The sequence below is a fragment of the Asterias rubens genome, chromosome 13 (assembly GCF_902459465.1).
Source record: "Asterias rubens chromosome 13, eAstRub1.3, whole genome shotgun sequence".
In the NCBI taxonomy this organism is placed as follows: Eukaryota; Metazoa; Echinodermata; class Asteroidea; order Forcipulatida; family Asteriidae; genus Asterias; species Asterias rubens.
The window spans coordinates 13,954,938-13,979,080 of NC_047074.1; the positions used below are offsets into that span (position 1 = coordinate 13,954,938).

At 37.9% G+C, this 24,143-nt stretch overlaps 2 protein-coding genes across 2 annotated transcripts; one reads left to right on the forward strand and one right to left on the reverse strand.

The window, feature by feature from the left end:
• Window positions 1–226: 226 nt before the first annotated feature.
• LOC117298386 (mucin-2-like) lies at window positions 227–5,781 on the reverse strand. Its single transcript, XM_033781629.1, has 2 exons — window positions 5,683–5,781; window positions 227–2,970 (listed from the first exon to the last, which is right to left on the reverse strand). The coding sequence occupies exon 2, from the start codon at window positions 2,957–2,959 to the stop codon at window positions 452–454; it is 2,508 nt and encodes an 835-aa protein (XP_033637520.1). The 5' UTR covers window positions 2,960–2,970; window positions 5,683–5,781; the 3' UTR covers window positions 227–451.
• Window positions 5,782–9,906: 4,125 nt separating this feature from the next.
• LOC117298755 (serine/threonine-protein phosphatase 2A regulatory subunit B'' subunit beta-like) lies at window positions 9,907–23,092 on the forward strand. The gene is made up of 9 exons (XM_033782072.1): window positions 9,907–9,933; window positions 11,199–11,285; window positions 13,536–13,692; window positions 14,351–14,402; window positions 15,310–15,396; window positions 16,470–16,614; window positions 16,993–17,142; window positions 18,427–18,551; window positions 19,724–23,092. Exons 1-9 carry the CDS (start codon window positions 9,907–9,909, stop codon window positions 19,872–19,874), a joined length of 981 nt encoding a protein of 326 aa, XP_033637963.1. The 3' UTR covers window positions 19,875–23,092.
• The last annotated feature ends 1,051 nt before the right edge of the window (window positions 23,093–24,143 follow it).

Here is a 24,143-nt window from a genome sequence, read left to right on the forward strand (position 1 = left end):
ATGTTTGGTAATTGTCAAGGCCAGTGTTCTAACTGGGTGTACCCAAACAGCATCAAACAACAAATCTGTGAAAAGTTGGGCTCAATTGGTCATCGAAGTTGCAAGATAATAATGAGAGAAAAAACACCCTAGTGAACACAAATTTGTGTGCTTTCAGATGTCTGAGAAATCAGGCCTGTAGTCTTTCTCAGATTCAAATATATGAGAAACAACCTTTTTTTTTTTAAACTACATTACTTCAGAGAGAGATTTGATTTTCACAGTGTTTATACCATCAACAGCTCTCCGTTGCTCATTACCAAAGTTTGCTATGCTAGTATACATTTTTAGTACCAAATGTGTCCCGAGTGCCTTTAGTTTTTCCCATCAGCTGGTACATTATCTTGAGTATACCCCTGGCCCGTATTCCTGTCCATTGACAACAACACAACATTTTACTTCCATGTTACCTTCAGACCACTATGTTACTCCCTGACCTCAGTTTAGCTGATGCCTGTGTAGTGTTTGCATTTGTTGTTGGGTTTGGAGTGGTGTTGTTTGCTGGGATGGTTTGGAGGGTATCTGTGGGGTTGTTTGCTGGGATGGTTGGGAGGGCATCTGTTGAGAATGTGGTGTGGTTGGTTGTGTGAGGAGGAGTTGTTCGGTCAAAGGTCATAGTTGAATTGGACGGTGGAGTATCAAATAATGGCTGCTGAGTATTTGAAGTTACGATTTCTGGGTTTTGTTGAGTGGGTGCCTGTGTAATGGTCACCTGTGAAGTCTCCATGAGGGATTGAGTTTCAGTTAATAGTTGCTGAGTAGTTTGAGTAACCATTTCTGGGTTTTGTTGAGTGGGTGCCTGTGTAATGGTTACCTGTGAAGTCTCCATGAGGGATTGAGTTTCAGTTAATAGTTGCTGAGTAGTTTGAGTAACCATTTCTGGGTTTTGTTGAGTGGGTGCCTGTGTAATGGTTACCTGTGAAGTCTCCATGAGGGATTGAGTTTCAGTTAATAGTTGCTGAGTAGTTTGAGTAACCATTTCTGGGTTTTGTTGAGTGGGTGCATGTGTAATGGTCACGTGTGAAGTCTCCAGGAGTGATTGATTTTCAGTTAGCGGCTGCTGAGTTGTTCGAGTAACCATTTCTGTGGTTTGTTGAGTGGGTGAATGCACTGTGTTGAAGGTTACTGTAGATTGAGGTAAATGGGTCTGATCGGATGGTTTTGAGGTTGGCTGAGGGTGAGTTTGGTCGGATGGTTGTGAGGGTTGCGGATGGGTAGTGTGAGGGGGTGGTTGTGAGTGTTGTGGAGGGTTAGTTTGGTCAGATGGTTGTGAGGGTTGCGGATGGGTAGTGTGAGGGGGTGGTTGTGGAGGGTTAGTTTGGTCAGATGTTTGTTGTGAGGTTGGCTGAGGTTGTGAGGTTGGCTGAGGGTTAGTTTGATCAGATGGTTTTGAGGTTGGCTGAGGGTGAGTTTGGTCGGATGGTTGTGAGGGTTGCGGATGGGTAGTGTGAGGGGGTGGTTGTTGATGGTTAGTTTGGTCAGATGGTTGTTGTGAGATTGGCTGCGGTTGTGAGGTTGGTGTAGGGTTAGTTTGATGGGATGATTGTGAGGGTTGCGGAGGGGTAGTGTGAGGGGATGGTTGTGAGGTTGGCTGCGGTTGTGAGGTTGGTGTAGGGTTAGTTTGATGGGATGATTGTGAGGGTTGCGGAGAGTGTGTTTGTAGGGACGATCGTGCTTGTGGCTGAGGGTTAGTTTCATGGGATGACTCTGAAGGTTGTGGAGCGTTAGTGTGATGAGATAATTGTGATGGATTATTGAGAAAATACAACATACATTGCCCCAGCACATCTGTCTCGCTCATGGTTTCAGTACCCTCATGATTCTGTGTACTATTGGCACTCATTTGAGTTGGGCTTGTTGCCGTTATTGAGGAGAGAGTCTGGGTAACTGATACTGAAGTAGGTGTCTGTGTTACAATGGAAGCTGCCTCTCTGGGTGACTGTGAGACTGTCTGAACACTAATGTGGGTGTCGGTTGGGCTGGGTGTTCGTGAGGAAACACTCGATTGAATGACTGGAAATTGTGTCTGTGAGGCTATTTCTGATTGAGGCTGTGAGGTACCTTGGTGGGACGGTTCGGAGGGCATCTGTTGGGTTGTTTTTTGAGATAGTTCCTCGGGGGTGGGTCGTTGGGTTGGGGGGTGTTGTATAGTTGACTGCAGAAGGGCGCGACAGTTTCTTAAGATAACATCCTCTATCTCAGTGTTGGTTTGCGGTGTAGTTGGGGTGTTATCTAAGTTTGGAATCTGTGTGGATGGGCTCAGAGTTTGGTCGACATTATTGGTGTTGTTTGAAGTCACTTGGATGTACGTTCGGTCTGGCGTATTAGTTTGAGTCACAGATGGAGTGGTTAGTCGGTGGGTATTGGCGGTTGTGCTGGGTTCTTGGGTTGTAGTTTCACTCTCAGTCCGTCCATCGGAAGATGTGCGAGACACATTCTGGCTTCTTATTGTCAACGGAGGAGCTGCTGTTGAATCGTTTACTTCCTGTTGGCGTTGCATAGTCGTTGAGGAATCAGTGGTGATGTCGCCCTCTATGTTGATCTCCATTGCGTCTTGTGTTACTGTGTCATCACTGTCGCCAAGAGGACTGGTTGAGATTGATGGTGTCATCACTTGCGTTGTTCCGGCTAGATGAGAGTTTGGTGGTTCTTTTGTGAGATTGCCATGGACGGCTGCTTGTGTGGTATCTGGTGTGTCGCTCTGGGTCATCAGGGTGGCATTGTTTTCTGATGTACTGGATCCTGTAGTTGATGGAGTCATTTGCTCTGATGACGAGTCTACAGAAACCACGTCAGTTACCGCATCTGTCGCAACAGTTGAGTTGGCTTCCTGGGGGACGGGACCAGTGGGCATGGCTATCAAAATAGATGGTAAAAGTAGCAGAATGATCACTGATGTCCAGCCCATGTTGGAACGCATTGGTGTCAAACCTATGTAAAAAGTCAAAAGAAGTGAAAGAAAAGTTTAGAAATTTTGATTTTGTTCACTTTTTGTAATCGTGTAAATGCTCTCTGTCCATTTCAAGGCAAAGTAAACATGTTTTTTTTTTAGCTGTTGGATTGTTTCAATCTTGTATGAATGTAGATTTATAGAATAAAAGTTATCACATTAGTTATTAATGTAAAATTTTACTCTGGTAATATTAATCCCGAAAGTCCATAATTATTTCAAATGAACGGGGCACTGACATTAAATAAAAGACATTGGGCCCAATTTCGTTGGGCTGCTTTTATAAAGCAAAAAATATTCTTAAAACTTTTTTCTACTTTTAAAACTTGGCAAAAAAAAGCAGGATTCAAGTCTTGTATGTAACATGGTAGTTTGGCTGGTAACCTAATTCTAGTAAGCATAATGTTGTCGTGCTTAGCTACTTTTTGTGCTTTAGCAGCTCTATGAAATTGAGCCCATTTTTTTCTCTCTCCATGTCCTGATGATCTACTCAATTTCATAAAATTGTGACTTCACCATAATTTCATATCGAAACCTACTAGACACATCAACCAGATAACGTTGACATTTTAGTTCACAAGTTCACTTCCACTGCCTCTTACAACAAAATGTTTAACCAAATGTTTACATTTTGTCTTTTAACATTTTGTCTTTATATTTGACCCACTTTGTCAAGTATTTTTTTTTTTTTTTTTTTTTTTTGTGTCAGTGTTTGGTGTTATTGTAATGTCTTTCATATTTCCTCTCAGATGAACAAGCCTTTTGAAAGACTTGAGCAGTACTTTGATCTAGTTCACTTGTACTACAATCTGTGTTTCCGGCCACATGTTGAAAATATTTTGACATTTTGTGTAGGGAGAGGGTAAGAAAAAACACCATGTGTGTATCTACTTGCCAGGTAGAGTTTGTTCTTAGAGAACTGTCTTTCTTTTACCGCGGAGTAGATTTATCGGATGTTCAAGAGACTTCTCAGTTCTGAAAAGAACTGTCCTGCAGCCTGCTTTTTAACTACTACCTGGGCAGAAGGTATAGAAAAGTGGCTGGGACTACTATTTTAGCTTATAGGATCGTAATTAACTGTACTACCCCGTAGTCAGTTCTTGGATTGGTCTCAACGTTCCGACTAGCTTGCCCTAGTCATCGTCAGGAGAGGGTAAAAAATAGTTTTGAAAGTGAAGCAATACAAAGTCACATACATGTAGTCACATATGAATATATTAGTTGAATAATAGTGTCAACGAACTACCATTTAACTTGCAGCATATGTACATGTGTATCTGTCATTTTTATCACTGCTTATCTGAGAGTATACTGCTCTAAATGTCAAGACAAAACCAGGGGCCAATTTCATGCTTCTTATCGCCAAATGCTGTGCTTATGATTCCTTGCTTAGGTGCAAGGACCGAATTTCTGCGCTAGTCTTGTAAGTGTAGAATGCCTAGTAACGTGGAGTACGCACGCGCATAAGCCGAAATTCGCTGCTTACCCGTGAAATACGCTTGCTGTATTAAGCACAGAATTCCCTGCTTCCGTAGGCGCAGATTCTGTGCTTACGGTAAGCAGAGCCATGAAATTGGGTCCTGCTCTTTTCAGCTCTAACAATCCCCCCAAACGTACACTTGGTTGTACTCACAAATTTACTAATCTTAGTTACATTTTTATTTCCACACCATGCAAAGCTTCAAACATCACTGACACAAAAGGACTGTTTGCTGTAAGGAAAATTGCGGAGTATTCATAAGAAATCAAGACAGTTTCTTAAACATCTGGATTTTCTTGCACAAAGTCTTGAGAAGTCTTTCGAAATATAAGTGTGCCAATCTCAATACTGTTTCCAAGTCCTACATACGAATGTTTTTGTTTTTTGTTTTTTTGTATGCGCCTTGATTGGTTTTCCGGAGATGTGCGCATTATAAATCCATAATTTAAATTTAGAAGAAATGGTGAAGTAATTGCAATGGCCTGGTAAAATACTCAGGTTAAAAGCTCATCCATAGTTGGGAGTTTTTACGATGGACGTGTTTACAGAATATGAACCATTTTAGCATGGTCTCCTGACTTATTTAACCATAGTGCAGCCTTTGTTTTGAAGACATCTTGTTCACTGACTATTTTATTATTGTTATCATTATTTGTTTAGTTTTTAATAATTGGTTGCGTGTTATTTTTGTTATCCGACCAACAACTGCAAAATGGCACGAACAGGAAGGAATTTTATGCTGACTAAATGAACAGTTTGCGCTTTTACAAAACTGTCTTGCTTTTATATTCTACCACCGCCATAAGATTTTAGGAATTTGGGAGACTTCTCGGTTCTGAAAAGAACGGTCCTGCTTTAAACTACTACCTGGGCAGAAGGTAGAAAATCGGCCAGGACTACAACTTTAGCTCTTAGTGGATTGTTATTAACTGCAGTAACTATAAAGCGTAGGGACTTCTTAATGTTGGTCTCAACGTTTTGACTAGCTTGCTCTAGTCATCAACAGGAGTAGAATTTAAAGCCAGACAGTTCTCTAAAGAACAACTTCTACCTGGCAAGTAGATACACACATGATGTTACCGTCAACCAATATTGATCCCACACCATGCCATGCCTCAAATCCCATACATTACTTCTAGTTGACCATTTGATCGTTCAAATTAATAAAATTCTGTAAAGAGTCTGCTTTGAGAATGTTTCAATATTTACTCACCAGTTGATGAAGACAAAAGTCTTGAAGATGCTGAAGATTAATCAGATTGAGTAGTATCAGTGTCTTAAGACAACTCCTTGGAGATACACCACCAACTGCTCCAAGAGGCTCTGTGATTTGGGTCATGGCTTTGTCTCTTACTTTAAATCATTTCATTTCACGGCTCAACCAGCTCTCCAACCAATCAGAATAAAGTATTGGAAACTATATCAAACCATGACTTACCAATCAGATGCTATATTTTTGTTTAGAGTCCCGCCCCTTTGTTAGACCAACTAGTGACAGCTGTGAAGCCCCTCCCATTTAAAAACTTTTCAGCCAATCACAGGACAGCTGGTGTAATCTCTCCAGGTGTTTCAGGGTGCAGTGGTTTTTAGTGGTGATGTGTCAACAAGTATATCTGCTAAGCTTGGCATTGACAGGGAACCATTCAAAAACTTAACATGTCACAATGCGTTTTGGTTGGTAACCCAGTACTGCTTAGCGGGTTGTTTTCATGCTGAGCGGTTTTTGTGAAATTTGCCTGAAGGTCAGGATTAGGGTGTGGCTTAACTTGTCTTCAAGCCACAGCTGTACGGAAATTCAACAGAGAATGAGCGATAAGGTTTACTTCACACCTTTGTGGAGATAAAGCGTGGTAGCTTGTTTTGATCAAGGGCAAGGGCTTAACTCTCCTGAACTTTCAAAGAATCATACTTTACCTTGGTAACCGTTTTGGAAGGTAGCAATTTGCCACAGAATAGAATAGATGTCATGCAGTGTTTGTCCCTTAGAATCATTTCGGAAGATTAAAAAATAGCAACATGCTAAATGTTCATTGATGGTAGAGTTAAAGACACTGGACACCTTTGGTAATTGTCAAATTCCAGTAGTCTCACTTGGTGTATCTCAACATAATGCATAAAATAACAAATCTGTGCAAATTTTTACTCAATTGGTCATGGAAGTGGCAAGAGAATAATGAAAGAAAAACTCTCGTTGCACAAATTTGTGTGCTTTCAGATGCATTATAAAAGACTTCAGCTGAAGTCTTTTATACTATTTGAGTGAGAAATTACCTCACTCAAAAACTATGTCACTTCAGAGGGAGCCGTTTCTCACTATGTTTTATATTATCAACAGCTCCCCATTACTCGTTACCAAGTAAGTTTTTATGCTAACAATTATTTTGAGTAATTACCAATAGTGTCCAGTGCCTTTAATGCTATATGAGCCATGTCGTTGCCAGGCGATTAAGAGCAGCAGAGTGTGGGTTTGAGCCCTAGTTGTGTGCTTATATCCTTGAGCAAGATACTTTACCATAATTGCTTCATCCTTCAGATGGTTCATTAAGCCTTAGCTCATTTATATACTTTTAAACACAATTTCATTTTTAATGAGTGGCTCCAAGGTCAAGTTCAGGTTTGTGATGTACTCATTTTGCACTCATTTTCCAATTGATAGAGTCTTTGGGGAGAAAATTACAAGTCTCCAAACTTCACTTTAAAATGGTGTTAAATGTTATTTTATGAGATACTCTTTTGATAGGAATTCTTCATCGAACATTGCTCTTTAAAGGGACAGCTCACAGGAGAATTATTTAACCTAAATGTTTCAACTGAACTTGACCGTAGAACATGTTACTTGTATCAAGAACCTTTGAAACATTTTTACAAAACTTAAACAGGGTCTTAATATCCCCAAATGGCAAACAATCTTGATTTATTTCTTAAGTCACGTTTGCTGCTGACTATCAGATAGATAAATGTTGTCACGTTTTGACCTCCGTAACCCAATTTGACAAACACTGAATTTTCCTGAGGGTGCTGATGTGAGTAATAGCTTATCTTAAGCTGATCAGGTCAGACATATGTCACGGGTCATAGTTCATGGGTCAAAGGTCACTGATAAATCCTCAGGGTGCCTTCTAGGTTTTTTTATATACTTTTTCAAATCTTTAACAGTACTTTCTTCTCTGATAAAAATACCCAAACATTCAACACGGATGGATGACCATGTTTTTTTTCGGTTGCGTACTAGGAGCATCAAGCTGGCTCAGTGGTTTATTCCCTGCATGCCTTTCACCTCTGTGGACCCCAGTTCGAATCCCACTTCAGACCAGAGCCCTGTATGTGGATTGGTTTTTTCAGTCACTATCTGATTTAAAGGATTTGGGTACTTTTTCAAAATGTCCATAGATTAACATTAAACTTACAGGGTTTGAAGATAATGATAGTGGAAACCTTCCCTTCAAATATTACTTACTGAGGTGCTTTAGTTTGTGAGAAATGAGTAAAACAATGTCATGAAAATATGTTTGTAGATGATTAAAATAATTTTCGTCTCATGAGACGAAAATTATTTTCATGACATTGTTTTACTCATTTCTCAAAAACTACAGCACCTAAGCAAATAATATTTTCAGAGAAGCTTTCAACTATCATTATCTTCAAACTGTGTAAGTTTAGTGTAAATCTGTGGACTTTGTACTTTTTGTCCTACAAAAGTTACATATATCCTTTAAGGGTTTTCCCCACATCTAAAACTCAGCATTTTTTTCTTTGGATGTGTATTTTACAATGTAATGATTTATGATTGTAATGACAGGCATCATATTCCTACTTTTATATCTGATTTTCTTGCCCTCGGAAATCAGCAAGATGTTTATTTAAATTTAATACATGTAGCCTGAAAAAGTTTATAAAAGTATATTCCATGTTTATGTCAGCCCTTGTGCTCAAGAAAGAGAAAACAGAGTGTTTTTTTATAATGACAATGTAAGATTGAGCTGTTGCAATTTTATTTAACTGCTGTAAAAACAAAACTTGTAAACAATTTTGTAACTTGTGGTTATAAACTGCTCACAAAAAGTAAGGAAACTTTTTTCAATCCAGTATATTTGTTATTATTTAATACTCTCTTTGTATATGGTATATATCATTGCAAAGCTGAACTGTTCCTCTTTAAAATAATACCACAATTGCAATGATTACATGTTGCTGGACTTGACAACGTTAATGAGAATGAGACAAAGTCACAAATCAAATGTGCCAAAATTAGCAATGTTGTGTTACTGTGTGAACAATCAAATTGACACCGTAATTCAAACAAGCAAGACAACTTACTGATCTTAATCCACTTTATTGAGACAAGAAATTTGGTATAGAGCAAGACAACTTACTGATCTTATAATACACTTTATTGATACAAAAAGTTAGTTCAGTAACGAGTGGACGATCCGAAGGCGTTGATGACAGCCTGGCACCTTCTTCTCATGTTGCACACAAGTCTTGTGATGCGCTGATGATGAGGGATGGCGTTCCATTCGTCATTAAGGAACCTGGTTAGGTCAGCCACAGTTGATGTATTGGTGGTTCTGGCGCGGACAGCGAGGCCAAGCTGGTCCCACAGATGTTCCATGGGATTCAGGTCTGGACTGTTAGCGGGCCAATCCATCCGGTGCACCCCAACATTTTTCAGGTAGTCAGTCACCAGTCGGGGTCAATGGGGGCGAGCGTTTTCATCGTGAAAGATGGCATTTGGTCCAAGAGTCTGCAAGTATGGGACTGCATTTGGCTGTAGAATATCGTCTTGCAAATACCCATCAAACAAGGTGTTTTTCAGGATGAGGGTTAATTGTGTCCACTGGTGCAAATCTTTGCGTAAACCAATAATGGTTCTGAAAAGCTTACATCGGTTTGATTATTGTTCATTACCTATTGACCATTCACAGACAACGGTAATTTTGGCACATTTGATTTGTGACTTTGCCTCATTGTTATTCGTGTAGCCAAGTTCAGCAACATGTAATCATTGCAAATGTGGTATCATTTTAAAGAGGAACAGTTCAGCTTTGCATTGATATATACCATATACAAAGAGAGTATTAAATAATAACAAATATACTGGATTTTTGTGAGCAGTTTAGACCATGGCACCCTGCTATAGCAATTGTCGTAGTGCCTTTTGCTTTTGCTGTGGTGCCGTTTGCAAAGTTCCAATACAAACAAACATTTCATCATAGATTGCCCCTTACCCCAGGAAAATTGCTGCGCCCCTTCAAGTACGAAGTTCAAGGCCTGGACGTTTTTTTTATAAGGATTTTATCAGTTGGGAAATGAGTGCATCCAAAAACTCAACTTGACCTTGGAGTCCCTCTTTAACTTTTTGACTTGAAATTTGTTTTGGGGTTCTGTCTGAGACTCTCTGGACCTGTTTCAGGAACAATATCCTGAGGGAGTGTTCATGATTGATCTGAATGTTAACTCTAAGGTCTGATCTGGCATTTGTCACTAGTTTGTTTAAAGGGGTTATCTTGTTTTGCATATTTTAGTTTTTCGAATGGTTCTCGGAATCAATTGTATTCTTTGACTCACCTGTAGCTTAAAAGAGTTCCAGACAGTTTTCTTTGGGGCTTATTACTTGAGATGCCTTTCTGAAAAAGGAAAATAAGCTGTTGCAAACTGCTTTACCAACCAAAAGGCAAACATTGGTAATTGGCCTTAACCCAATGTTTCCACCCTAGCATAGTGTTTCTCAGAGGCTTAAGTGGCCACTAACTGTATTTTATATCATAGATACAGTAGTGTGTTGTGGAGCAAGTGTTTTGCCTTGCTCGTTCGTCACTTTGTTTGACAACAACACTTTAAATAAAACAAATAAGGTTTGAAATCTCTAGGATTTGACTTTTTCACAGTTCAAAGTTCTGTTAGTACCTAGTGGACCAGCGGTTAAAAGCACCAGACTCAAGCTCTGGTGTTTCTGATCACCGGAGTGTGGGTTTGAGTCCTGGTCTGACAAGATGCTACGACTGCCTTGACCTTCGGATGGGACATTAAGCCAAAGGTCATGTGTACTCAGATTGATAGTGCTTGTTAAAGATCCCACTTCAGAAAACTTATTATCGTAATAGTAATTAGTAAATAGTAATAGTAATTATCGTAATTATCGTACTTATTATCGTTGAAGAGAAAGGGTTAACCCCTGTGTTTCTGGTTCACATAGCAAGTGCAGGTTTCCTCAGGCTTGCAAGCTACAGTGATTAAGTTCGCCCACATGTATGAGGCACCCTTAGTTTCATTACCAGAAATATATAATAATAATCGTGTGAGATAAACCGACAAGCCGTTTATTTTGTTTCAGTTGTCAAAGACCAGTCTTCTCACTTGGTGTATCTATACATAAAATAACAAGCCTGTGAAAATCAATGAGCTCAATCGGTTGTCGAAGTTGCGAGATATTAATGAAAGAAAAAAACACCCTTGTCGCACAAAGTTGTGTGCTTTTAGATGGTTGATTTCGAGACCTCAAATTCTAAACTTGAGGTCTCGAAATCAAATTCGTTTTTTTTTTCTCAAAAACTATGTCACTTCAGAGGGAGCCGTTTCTCACAATGTTTTTTACCATCAACCTCTCCCCATTACTCATTACCAAGTAAAGTTTTATGCTAATAATTATTTTGAGGAATTACCAATACTGTCCACTGCCTTCAATTTGGATTTTATTTTAAAAACAAATTTATTTTTGTTTGATTGTAGGTGATAGCGAGAATATTTTACTGCGTCAACAGATCTTGGAACAGTAAAATAACGTTACCAGAACTCAGGAAAAGTAACTTATTATCGGTGAGTACTTACAAGTTTGCTAAGCAAAAATTAGCAGAATATTGGTCACAGATTGTACTTTGAGAAAATGGCATTTTTGCTGGTGACCATATTCTGGTAAGCATAATTGTGTTGTGCTTAGCTACTTAGTTCTTTGCAGGTCTATTGATGTGAATGTACCACCTAAGATCTGGATCCTATTTTTTTTTTTATTTTTTTTTTCAGCAGTTCCTCTCACATATCAATATAAACCACAAGGGAAACTGACTGGGTAAATTTTGAAATGATTTTTGGGGTTGAACAACAAATTGACTAGAGTGGGATTCTAACCAACGACCTCCGGATTAACGTGCCGGCGCTCTACCAACTGAGCTATCTAGCCCTATATTAGCGGTGTCCCTATTTTGCCAATATCTTTGTTTGAGGGTGCCAGTCAGAAGCCATACAACCGTTAACTGCCGTGTAGCCAGGGATCACACCCAAATTACCCAATATAGGGCTAGATAGCTCAGTTGGTAGAGCGCCGGCACGTTAATCCGGAGGTCGTTGGTTCGAATCCCACTCTAGTCAATTCTTTGTTCAACCCCAAAAATCAGTTACTATCACGTCTGAACAATGGAAGAACAAATTGTCAGAGATTTTATTTTTTAATTCTTCAGTTAAAAAAAAAGCGTCTTTTGGGGAAGACATATCAACCACGCCCTTTTCCTACTTCTGATATTACGGTAAACAGAGAGATATTTTCTACATGACGAAGCTGTTTTGTTCCACATTTTTTACTGTTCAAGTTTTAAAACATTTGATTGTTGCCCAAGCGACTCATCACAACAATGGAGTAGGCAACATGAGGGACTGCACGTCAGCGCTTGCCATCAGATCTAAAACAGCAGATAAGCAACAAGATTGGGACGAGTAATCTTAAAATCCATCTTAAATATTGTGATCATCTTGAATTTTTGTACTATCAGTGCACTCTCGGTGTACTTTTTTAGACAATCGCGTTCCGATAAGGACAACTAGTAATTGTTTTCTTCTACATTTCTTAGATTTCATCTCTTTTTAATATTTTTAATTTTGATTTTTAAGACAGTGTTTTTGATGGTCTGAATCTTCAGTCTTTCTTAGGAATATTTCTTCCTTTAAATAATAATATAAAAAATTGTGTATTTACTAAGCACATTTTCAAGCCAAGTTGACCCAGGGTTCTCCTAACGTATCAGGCTGATGCTCACAAACTGCATGCCATTTGAAACGTCAGATAGTCAAAACAAAGTTACTACAATTGTTATAGCTTCACAAAAATCATCAAGATAAAATCATTTATAATGCTCCAGAATGCCCCCAAAAAAAACAAGTAGAAAACGTTCTGAAGACTTGGTTTCAAGGAAATCCTCACCAACCATCTAAAATATTAAAGGCACAGGAGACTATTGGTAATTACTCAAAATATTTGTTAGAATACTGGTCTTTGACAATTATCAAAGGTGTCTATGCCTTTAAGCCATCCCATCCGGACATTGTGCACGTAAGCTTGTTTGACGTGTTTTCAGACACTGTTTTTTTTTCCGGCATGATTAAGCAGAAATAGATAGAGATATACAATAAAGATAACATACTGTTGTGTCTATGACATCATGAGTGGGCGTATTTGTAGCACAGTTTCGGCGATAGTTAGGAGAAGATGAATGGAAGTGATAGATTGTCACTCAACAATTGTCAACCATTTGGTGTGTTTCATGCTTTTGATATCATTTTTATTTCAACTTTCTTGAATGGTTTGGGTTTTGTTATAATACCGGTTCAGTTTTCGATCAGCTGATTGCAATGTATAGCAGGGATGTGATTTCTCCAAGTTTTAACTGGAATTGAATCCTTTTTTGTTGTTGTAAGGAACTGTCTTTAGTCATCAGGCTACAGTGTAGCTCAGTGGTCTAGTGGTAATACACCTGCTCTAGCAATGCAAACGGTTGTGGGTTTGAGTCCCACACGAGTGATCTGCCTTTGTGTTTTTTACAGAACTCAGGAAACTTCTGAGTACCTAATACACACCAGTGTAAGGGTAAAAAATACAGTTTGACCTATAATCCAATTCTCGTTCCCTATATGAATCCTTTTAATAGATGTTAAATTTGCATCAGGGATAAAGAATGTTAATTTTGGTTTGTAAATTATTGGAGCCAGTTTGTATGAAATGATCCCACCACACTATGGAATCACGTCACAGCATTAACATTTCCATGGTAACACTGATGCTTTCCTCCTGCCTCTAAGGTCATTGCACTCCTTGAAGAAGAAGACGACATCAATCAGATCCTAGACTATTTCTCCTATGAACATTTCTATGTCATCTACTGTAAATTCTGGGAGCTGGACGGCGATCATGATTTGTACATTGACAGAAAAGATATGAGTAAACATAATGATCACGGTAAGATCTGTGACGTTTGGTAGAAAAATTGTGCGATTTGTTTCCTTCTTTTGAAGGGGGAGGAATTGTTTACTTATCCTAGAATATGTACTCATTTTATTGCAGATTAAGAATATTATGACCCGCTCAAATAGATCCTATTCATTTTAATGGTAGAACATGCATCATATGTCATCTATTATTTTGCCATGCATTATTGTCTTGATGTTCCACAATTTAATATTGAAGTCCAATATGGATAGTTTGTGGGCGCTTTGCATTCACTAATTTATCCAAATTAGTAATTTTGTACTTCTGGCTGAGACTTTAAAAAGAAAATACAATGAATGTGGTGTACAATGCAGTCTTTCTCAAAAAAAGACTGCTTGAGTTTTGCTTGAAAATGTACAAGCAGTGAAAGGGAAGCCTTTTCCCTCCCACAACATTGCCTGTTGACCATTGTACGAGATCAGAGCCTGACGGTAATTGCACTAGACTTCAGCCTCGGCACAATCTTTATACTGCTCTGCCAGAATTTTATAACAAAAAACAGACCAAAGTTTTTTCTTTCTGATCACATTTCTCATTCTGGTCAAGAGAGGGCAGTATACATTCATGTTGTTAAATTATCGCCAATAAAAATGTGGTTTGATTTTTTTTTTTTTTTTTTTTCCCCCAGCTATATCTTCTAGGATGATTGAGAGAATATTTTCACCCGGTGCAGTTTTGAGGTCAGTGATTAAAACTGTTTTTATTTTATCCTAAGTAACCCTAAATTCCACTCCTAGTTTTGCCAGGATTTAAAGAATTTTATGTGGATCAGGGTTTGCCAATGATGTTAGCACCAGGGCCCAATTTCATAGAGCTGCTAAGCACAAAAATTTGCTTAGCATGAAATTTCTTTCAGTGGTAAAAATAGGATTACCAACCAAATTTCCACGTGATTTTCAGGATAAGCAAACAACAGCTGAATACCTGTAACAAGCAATATGCAACAAATGGAAATTTGGTTGGTAATCCTGTTTTTACCACTGGAAGAAATTTCACGCTAAGCAAATTTTTGTGCTAAGTAGCTCTATGATGTTTTGCCCTGGCCAGTAAACTCAAGAGGGACAAGTCTTGCGGTTTTCAATAGATAAACCTTCTCTTAGTTTTTGTTCAATTTAAGACAGTTTGCTTTTTGGAATCACTCTTGTAGATAAACTTGATTTTTCCTTGGTCAAACAAGGCTTACTTTGTATTTAAAATTTCATTTTACATCCGATTATCAAATTATACAAAACTTCCTGAAATCATAGGGCTACTTCAACACACAAAAAAGTAGTTTTAAAGCACAACAAAATTATGTTTACCAGAATAAGTTTACCAGACAAACTACTGTCTCACATGTACCAGCTTTGAGTGTTCAACTGCTCATTTGTGCTAAGCATAAGTTTGTTAAGCAATATGTTCTGCTCAAGCAGCTCAATGAAGTTGGGCCTGTTTTTTGTGTGTGTGTCTGTTTGTTATTTTGTGGGGTTTTTTTTGGGGGTGGGGGTGGGGGGTGGGGGTAGGGTAGTGAGGGCTTTTTTTGTTTAATACATGTAGGTACTCAAGCTTCTAATATTTTGTTTGTGAAAATTTATAATTATTTTGCAGTCCTGATTCAGTGAGGGAAGGTCGACTGAGCTACACTGAGTTTGTAACTTTTCTCATCTCAGAAGAAGATAAGAAGACCTCTATGAGGTACGTTTTGATATTTCTCTTAATCCTTCAGACACCATGGCTACCACTCAGAGTTTGGGTGTTAATGACATTAACCCTTTGGTGTACAAGGCAGTCGCTAGTGACCACCAAAACTCGTCAAATTGGACTTTTATAAACAGTCATAACTTAACAACTACATGTACTATCCCATTGTTTACTGCTCTCATTTGGTTGTTTATAGCGATTTTTGAGCATTCGTTTGGTGTGATGTTCAACAAGGGGCGCTGTTGACAAGTGTTGAAAAAAACACAGTTGGACATGTTTTTTTTTTTTTGTTTTTTTTTTTCAAAGGGTTAAATTACTTGGTACTACAGAAGTCCTCAGACAGCCTTTCACTAAATTTCTTTAGACATTCCAACTGATATTTATAATCGAGAAGACAATTCTTCTAAATGTAAAATTTGGGGTTGTTTTGGGTGTGATCCCTGGCTGTAAACAGTATTGTCCAAAGGCCCACACTTCGTGTATCACAACTTATATACAAAATATCAAACCTGTGAAAATTAAGACACAATCGGTCATCGGAGTCGGGAGAAAAGAACGGGAAAACCCACCCTTTTTTTCTGAATGTTTCGCCGTGTCATGACATGTGTTTAAAATAAATCCATTATTCTTGATATCGAGAATTGATAATTGTTTTAATGTTTTCTGAACAAGTAAAGCATTTCATGGAATAATATTTCAAGGGAAGTCTTTCACCATTACCTTCTGTAAACCCTGTAAGTTATTTGTAAATCTGTGAACTTTTAATTTTTGTTCTGTTCAGAAAGTGTCCAATGGCGTTAACTGTTGTTTTGCTTCTGAGAGACACCCCTAAACAAAGATATTGACAAAATAGGAAGACCGCCAACATAGGGCTAGATAGCTCAGTTGGTAGAGCACTGCTACGTGAACCCGGAAGTCTATAGTTCAAATCCCGCTCTATACAATTTTTCTTTGTTCAATCTCAAATCACTTCAAGTTTACCCAGTCAGTTTCCCTTGTGGTTTATTATTTTAATGTCACATTTGTGGATACTATTATTTTTTATTTTTTTTGTTTTCTACTTCCAGTATTGAATACTGGTTCCGCTGTATGGACATGGATGGTGATGGCTACCTCTCCATGTATGAACTGGAATATTTCTACGAAGAACAAATCAATAAGATGGAATCTCTTGGGATTGAGACGCTACCTTTCCAAGATTGTCTCTGTCAGGTACGTGTACCCCATAGAAATAGAACCTGAAGTGCAACATTGTGCATGCACTTTCATTGTGGGACCACTTTTATTGATGTGCGTACACCATTTTTTTAAAGCATGTTTTGCAAAACACGCATAGACTGTTCTTGCCAAACACATCTGTCGGTGATAATTTTTTGACATACAGTAGACTTCATGAATATTGACCAATGAAAACACGAAGAAACTGTCTATGTGCGTTTGCTATACATGCGTGTCACGTGAGAGAGCTGTGAGATAGCTGTTTTGTCAACTTAGAAAATGGCCGCCTGCGTGCATGCCGGGGCGCATATATAGGCCAGTGCGCCCTCTAGTTCTTATATAACTCTATGATTCTTCCTCATCTTCTTGCAGTTGTTTGATCTCGTGAAGCCGCAACGGCTTGACCGTATCTCTCTTCATGACCTCAAGGAATGCAAGCTGGCCTACATCTTCTTTGATACGCTCTTCAATCTTGAGAAATACTTGGAGCATGAGCAGAGAGATCCCTTCGCATCTAATAGGGTGAGCACCCCCTTACAGGACACCTGCCGTCCCAAGGAATATAAGCCACCCTTCTTGAAGACACCACACCATCAGGACAATTATACCCTGAACATAAAACCTTTAATACTTTTCCCTCAATACCTGCACCTCCTCCCTCCTCAAGACCCAACTTCATCCCAAAAGGGTGAACACTTAAATAATTTATTATCCAAACCATTATACTGTGAAGGAAATCATTTATACTATTAAATCTAATTACCAATCTACGACCCTACACTTATACTTATGATCTATAGTAAGACTTGAGAATCATTTCATTTCAAACTTGTCCATCTGTCATTCTAACTTCTCCATCAGGGATGTTCTCCCTTGGTGCGTCTTCTATTTGTCTCCCTCTGTCTCCCTGCCTCAATCTATATCCTTTCTTTTTAAATGTTTTTGTTATGGTAGTTAATTTTTGGAGTATTGACCTATCTATGACCCTACCTTAAAGGAACACGTTGCCTTGGATCGATCAATTTTTTTCCCTGCCAGGGTTCTTGTCTTTTGTTTTGTCTGTAGTGTTTTGTGTTCCATCCCCACTGGAGGTGTTTCCTACACAATCCTTATATCTGCCCGCGGCCAGGCCAGGTTTCTCAGTAGTTTGCTAGTGTTTTTGCATATTTTTAGCTGTTCTCTTTCTATAACCATTGTATTGCTTTTTCTTGTAAATCTTTGATGTGCAATTTTTTAATACATGTTTGTGTTTTTTTCATGTTTGCTGGCAAATAAAATGAAATGAAATGAAATGAAATGAGCTGGCCTTTGAAAAGCGTTTGTAACCGTTTGTTATAAAATGCATATGGGTGGAAAGATGTTGTAAAAGTAGAATACAATGATCCACACAAGTATCACTCGAAATTGCGTGGTTTTCCTTTTACTGTGCGAACTAACACGGTCGGCCATTTATGATTTTTGACTCCCATAAATGGCCGACCATGTTAGTTCGCACAGTAAAAGGAAAACCACGCAATTTCGAGTGATACTTGTGTGGATCATTGTATTCTACTTTTAAAACATTTTCCAACCATATGCATTTTATAAAAAAGTGTTACAGACGCTTTTTATAGACCGACTCGTCCGATCCAAGGCAACGTGTTCCTTTAAAACTCACCTCTTACATGTACATGTCTTGTCTCTTTCCTGACCCCTCCTACTTTCATATAGGATTTAAACTATCAAACAGTTCCAAAAACCAACGGTATCATTCGCTTTTAAACTCACCTCATACATGTCTTGTCTCTTTCCTGACCCCTCAAACAGGATCCTGAGAATGAGGAACCAGACCCCTCTGATTGGGAGAGATACGCAGCCGAGGAGTATGAACTCTTAGTCGCAGAGGAAGGAGCTCAAGAAGCTCAACAAGATGCCAATCTGCCAGACGATGTGTAAGTTAAGAAATACAGAGAGTAGTTTAAAAGATCTCTTCAGACTCTCTTGAGAGTTGGGAGAGCTCTTCAAATACGGAGAAAGTTTAAAGGAACACGCTGCCTTGGATCGGTCGAGTTGGTCTTTGAAAAGCGTTTGTAACCGTTTTTATTTAATGCATATGATTAGAAGTTATTTTAAAAGTAGAATATAATGATCCACACAAGTATCACTCGAAATTGCATGGTTTTCCTTTTACCTTGTCGACTAACATAAATAGCCGACCGTGTTATTTCGCAAAGTAAAAGGAAAACCACGCAATTTCGGGGCAAATTTGTGTGGATCATTGTATTCTACTTTTAAAATATCTTTCTTTTAATACCATATGCATTTTATAACAAACGGTTTCAAACGCTTTTCAAAGACCAACTCTACCGATCCAAGGCAACGTGTTCCTTTAAATGCACTGAATACGTTTGGTTATTGTCAGAGATCAGTATTCTTACTTGGTGTATCCCAACATATGCAGAAAAAAACAAATCTGCAAAAATTTTGACTCAACTGGTCATCGAAGTTGCAAGAGAATAAAAAATGTATGTGCTTTCAGATGCCTGAGCAAGGAGGGCTGAAGTATTTTTTAGATTCAAATAATTTTGTGAGAAATTACCTCTTTCTTAAAAACTACGTCACTTAAAGGACACAATGTTTTGTATTCTCAACAGCTCTCCTTTGCTCGTCACCAAGTAATTTGGAGTAATTACCAAATGTGTCCAGTACCTTTGGAGATTCTTTTGAGAGTAGAGAGAGTTCTGAAAAGAACCAACTGACTGTCCAAGATCCCCAGTAAAATCTTCTCAATTTCGCTGTCCTCTAGGACAATATAACATTGTTTTCATTTCACAAGAGGTGCATTGTGTAAAATGGTGTAAAAATAAGCACGGGACCCTTGTTAAATCACTGTCGTCTGAAAAGGGCAAAACTAATGTTTTTCTGTCACAAATTTGTTGCCTATGTGTATATACATCAATATTATTATTTTATTTTTTTTTTTTTTTATATAATAGTAATGTTTTTAATGACAATTTTGTAAACTGTGCATTTCGGCTTTTTAGTCGCTGTATTGCAGTGTTTTAATAAATACGCCATGAATAATAAAAAATAATGAACCCCTGACTTCTTTTTTAAAATACAGAGACTATCCAGATGATTTTGAGCCCGAGGATGAGGAAGTCTTATCCTTTGACATCAAGAAGAAACTGGAGTTATCCGAACCTCCTCAACGCAACAAGTGGGTCGGAGACGACCTGAATAATACTGAATTCACCTCAAGTATCGGTCTCTGACCGTCATGCTTTGTACAGTGTAAATAGATTTTATGATGAATGCGATGTATATATAATAAAGCGATGATGTCATCATGGTATTACGAATGGTACTAGAGTCTTATATTGACCCCTTGCACGCAAGTCACACACGACGACTGTGCCGCACTCATCGTTTTGGCGGTCAATAGGTTTACATGTCACCTAAAATGCGCACTTCACTAAATAACGCACAGTGACATTGCCCACCAATATGGCGCATCCAAGATTAGTCTGACGATGACGTCAGTTGCGTAAATGTCAGATTGGTGTAGTGTCAAAACTGGGCCCTGTAGTGTATCACCAAATTATCAAATACCTGCCTTATATGGAGACCGCTGCTGTAAATTTAATAATTTATTTGTTTTCTTTAGTTGTTGTATTTTTGCAAGGAATCCTCCAACGAGTTGTGTACAAAAAATAGTGCAATCACTTGCAAATAGCCGGCTATTGTCGCCTAGGACTGGATTTGAACCCATAACCTTTGCATTGTCGACTTATGTGCTGAAACCAATCAGCCGTGGTTCATTTGTGATCTGGGTACACACCCTAACCCCCTTCAACAAACCCCAAATGTTTTTACCAGTAATCTCCGTTTTCACATCATTTTGGAAGGTCCTTTGTTGGTTGGATTTTTGTTATTCTGGATTTGAATGTTATTGTATGGTGCTCAAGTGGTTCACAAAAACTAGTTGTGTCTATAGAATTTATTGGCTTAAAATAGCTTTCAATTCTGCTTTATAATGGGGTCCAGGTTCATAGAGCTGCGAGCTTCTCGCAATCTACAGTTCCAAATCGGGGAAATCCCTTGGGTTAGATAACAAACTATCCTAATCTGTGTATACCTCTACCCTGATCGGCACCCTTCCTCCAATCTATGATCCCAAAGCAGGGAAAACCCTTGTGTAAGATAACAAACTATCCCAATAGGTGTCTACCTCTACCGAGATCGCCTCTAGCTACAAGGTGATCTCAGTGGTCTAATCGGTGAGACACTGCTCTAGAATTGCTAAGGATGTGGGTTCCAATCCCACCTGAGTATAATGCCTTTGTTTTTCTTACACAGAACTCTGTAAAGTACCGAGTATACAGTGCTAACACACATCGATGTATATGGGTAAAACAAAAATTTATATTCTTTATCCTGATGCAAATTTAAAATCTTAGCTCTAAGAAAGTTGGCACAGGGATAAATACACCCCCGACTTAAATACTATTCTGTTAACACTGGAACTCCTTTAGTGGCCCTCCCAAACAAGTTTTTTTTTTACACCTTCTTAGTGCGATAGAAAAAGTCAAACAAAAAACAATATTTCATTTTTTTGTTCTCGTTCAGTTGACCTCGAGCCAAATAATAAGGAGTGAACTTTTGTTGTGGGTCACAGCAGATTTGTAAACAAACTTCACAAACAAAGTCAACTTTCCAATGCACCATTAGGCACAAGGTTGGCTGGATCCCACAAAATACGTACATGTTCTGAAAAGAGCGTATTGTTTTGGATAATTTTAGAGGGTAGGCTTAAGGTTCTGTATACGTTTGGTAATGACTCTGAAAATATCGGGTAATAAATACTTGGTACAAAATACAGCAGCTTTGGACAGTTTAGGAACTTTTCACTTCGAAGTACTGCGGTTACCTTTATCGAACAAAATAAGTTTTTATAAAAATAAAAAAAGGGGAAACTGAAAATCGTTTGTACTGACAGTCACATTTTTCAGATAGTGTATTCCAGTTCTAAAAATCCAATCGCAGATGCGTGGACATATTAAACCGCTTCAGATTTTCGTCAATTTCTCAAAAATGCTTTTGAAATGAAAAATTTCATAGGTTAATTTTGTGGTATTAGTATACAACTATTAGAATTGAAACAAACATTGGGTTTCAGTTACAAAACGTATACACTTCATTTAAATGATCTGAAACTAAAACAGGAGTCTGTCCGAAACACCTTATGGTCTGTGTATTTCAAAACAGTGCAGAGACTTCAAGTGATTAGATTACTCAAAGTATAGTTTAAAAAAATCATTGTTTTAGTTATTTATTTCGTACGGATTGATTTGGGCCTGTTAGCGAAACAAATTGTTGCTTAACAAAAACAGGTTATGAGCCAGAACACCATACAGTTACCATTGCTGCGACTGCTACCAAAGGCATTCCTTTTGCTTAGCCAAGAAATATGCTAGAATGAAATTGTACCCTGATCAGCAATATCTATCAGCTAATTATTAATAATAATTTCCCCAAAAATATTATCTCTAAGCAGCTGTTTTGTGTTTGTTTTTGTATTTTGTTCTGTTTTCTGTGTGCGTTGTGGTGGTTTTTGTGTGCGTTGTGTGATTTTTCCCCGTTTTTTTTTTATTTTTTTTTTTAGTTTAGTTCCAAAGCATAGTTTGGGTTTTGTATTGAGTTTCCCTTCACGAGAAATATGATTTCTTTTTATCTTTCGTTTTATGCATTTATTAACACTAAATTATTTATAATTCACGAATCTAGAATAATCTAGAACTGGTTTTGTATTCCTTAATATTAGTATTGTTACATTCAATTCTTTAGATTGTGCAATCGCTATGTTTTATCAGTGCTTTAAAAACAAATTAAATCAATTATTTAAACATAAAAATGGTGCCTTTCTGCTAAAAAAAAGCGCGACCTTTGAATGAAAGCGCTTCGATGAAATTACTGTACAGTACGCTGCTCTATCGAATTATTATTATAACTTCGATCATATTTTTATGTAAATAATAAATTATTTACAATTCAAATGGACTTTGAGATTGCCTGGTAAAGACTTTCATCCAATAAATAATTCTATGAATTGTGATGATTAAGTTAATAAGTTTATACCACGAACAAAATGTCTCTCTGCTAAGGAATTGACAAACAAATGGAGTTATAGTTTTTGTATAGTTTTTGCTCAGTACGAAAACGAAAAAGACCTTGTCACCTGTGACAGAGCATGGACTTCCTGCAGGCACAATTTGTACACAGCTAAATGCACAACATCTTTAAATAATATACTATTGCACTCTCTGATTTTTATCAACTTTTGAGATTAAAAGAAAGGGGGTACATCTCAAAACTTGTTGAGCTGTTATTTTGATAGCTCTTGTATTTATGTGGAAATTATAAATCAACGTAAGTAAAATGTCCATTATGACCAGGGGTGGATTTCACAAAGGTAGTCCTAACTTAGGACTAGTCCTAGGCAATGCTAAGAGATAGGACTGGTCCTAAGTTAACTCATCCTAACTTAGGACCAGTCCTATCCCTTAGCATTGCCTAGGACTAGTCCTAAGTTAGGACTACCTTTGTGAAATCCACCCCAGTGTAGTATCGTGCCTGCCTTCAAGTCACTGGAATGTACTAGGTCACACTTTTTGTTAACAAAGGTCACATGATCGTCTAAAGAAAAGGTACCAGACTAGGTATGGGTACATTGGTTTGAATGAGAGATAACCAAGATGGCCGTCCATGAAGGTCTAGGGTCCTTTTCAGTCAATGTTTTATTGTCACTGGATATTGTTAGATTTAAAGGCAGTATGAACTCTTGGTAATATAAAAACTTACTTGGTAAAAGTTACTTGGTAAAAAGCACTGGAGGGATGTTGACATTATAAACCATTGTTAGAACCGACACCTTTTAAAGTAACGTAGTTATAGAGAAAGGGGTATATAGTTATCACCAAAACAAGGTTGAATGTGAGAATGAAGCCTTTCTCTTGCACACAATTCTATGCAACAAAAGGGTGTTTTTCCTTCAATTTTTTCTTGCAACTTCGATGACCACTTGAGCCCAAATTTTCACCGGTTTGTTATTTTACGCATAATGGTAGGATGAGAGACTGTGTCTTTGACATTACCAAAAGTATACCCTGCCTTTTATTTGAAAACATGCATCAAGATGAATTTTTTATTTCAAATCAATTGTATAAGCACCACTAATGATTAAAATATAAATTATTATGCAAATTAATAATTAATTGGTATAACGTTGCTACTTGTACCAGTCGTCCGAAGGAATATTGTTCTCGGAAATGCAGTATTTTTTCAAAAAAATTGTTCCGAATCTGTACTTATTTAAATAAATTAGATCTAATGACCTAAACAATGTCACATTTTATACGCTGGTGTCAATGTGAGTTTTTTTATAATATAATTTGGTGTGTTTTGTTCGGGACCGATAATAAATAATCCGCTAAAATGGCTTATTAAGGATAGTCTTCGTGGACATAATTCGCTCCGGATTTTAG

Coding starts and splice junctions, on each gene's coding strand:
- LOC117298386 (XM_033781629.1), bottom strand. CDS start 2,959: ATGCGTTCCAACATGGGCTGGACATCAGTGATCATTCTGCTACTTTTA.
- LOC117298755 (XM_033782072.1), top strand. CDS start 9,907: ATGATTGATCTGAATGTTAACTCTAAG. Junction 9,934..11,198: donor ATCTGAATGTTAACTCTAAG/GTCTGATCTGGC, acceptor GTTTGATTGTAG/GTGATAGCGAGAATATTTTA. Junction 15,397..16,469: donor GATAAGAAGACCTCTATGAG/GTACGTTTTGAT, acceptor TTCTACTTCCAG/TATTGAATACTGGTTCCGCT.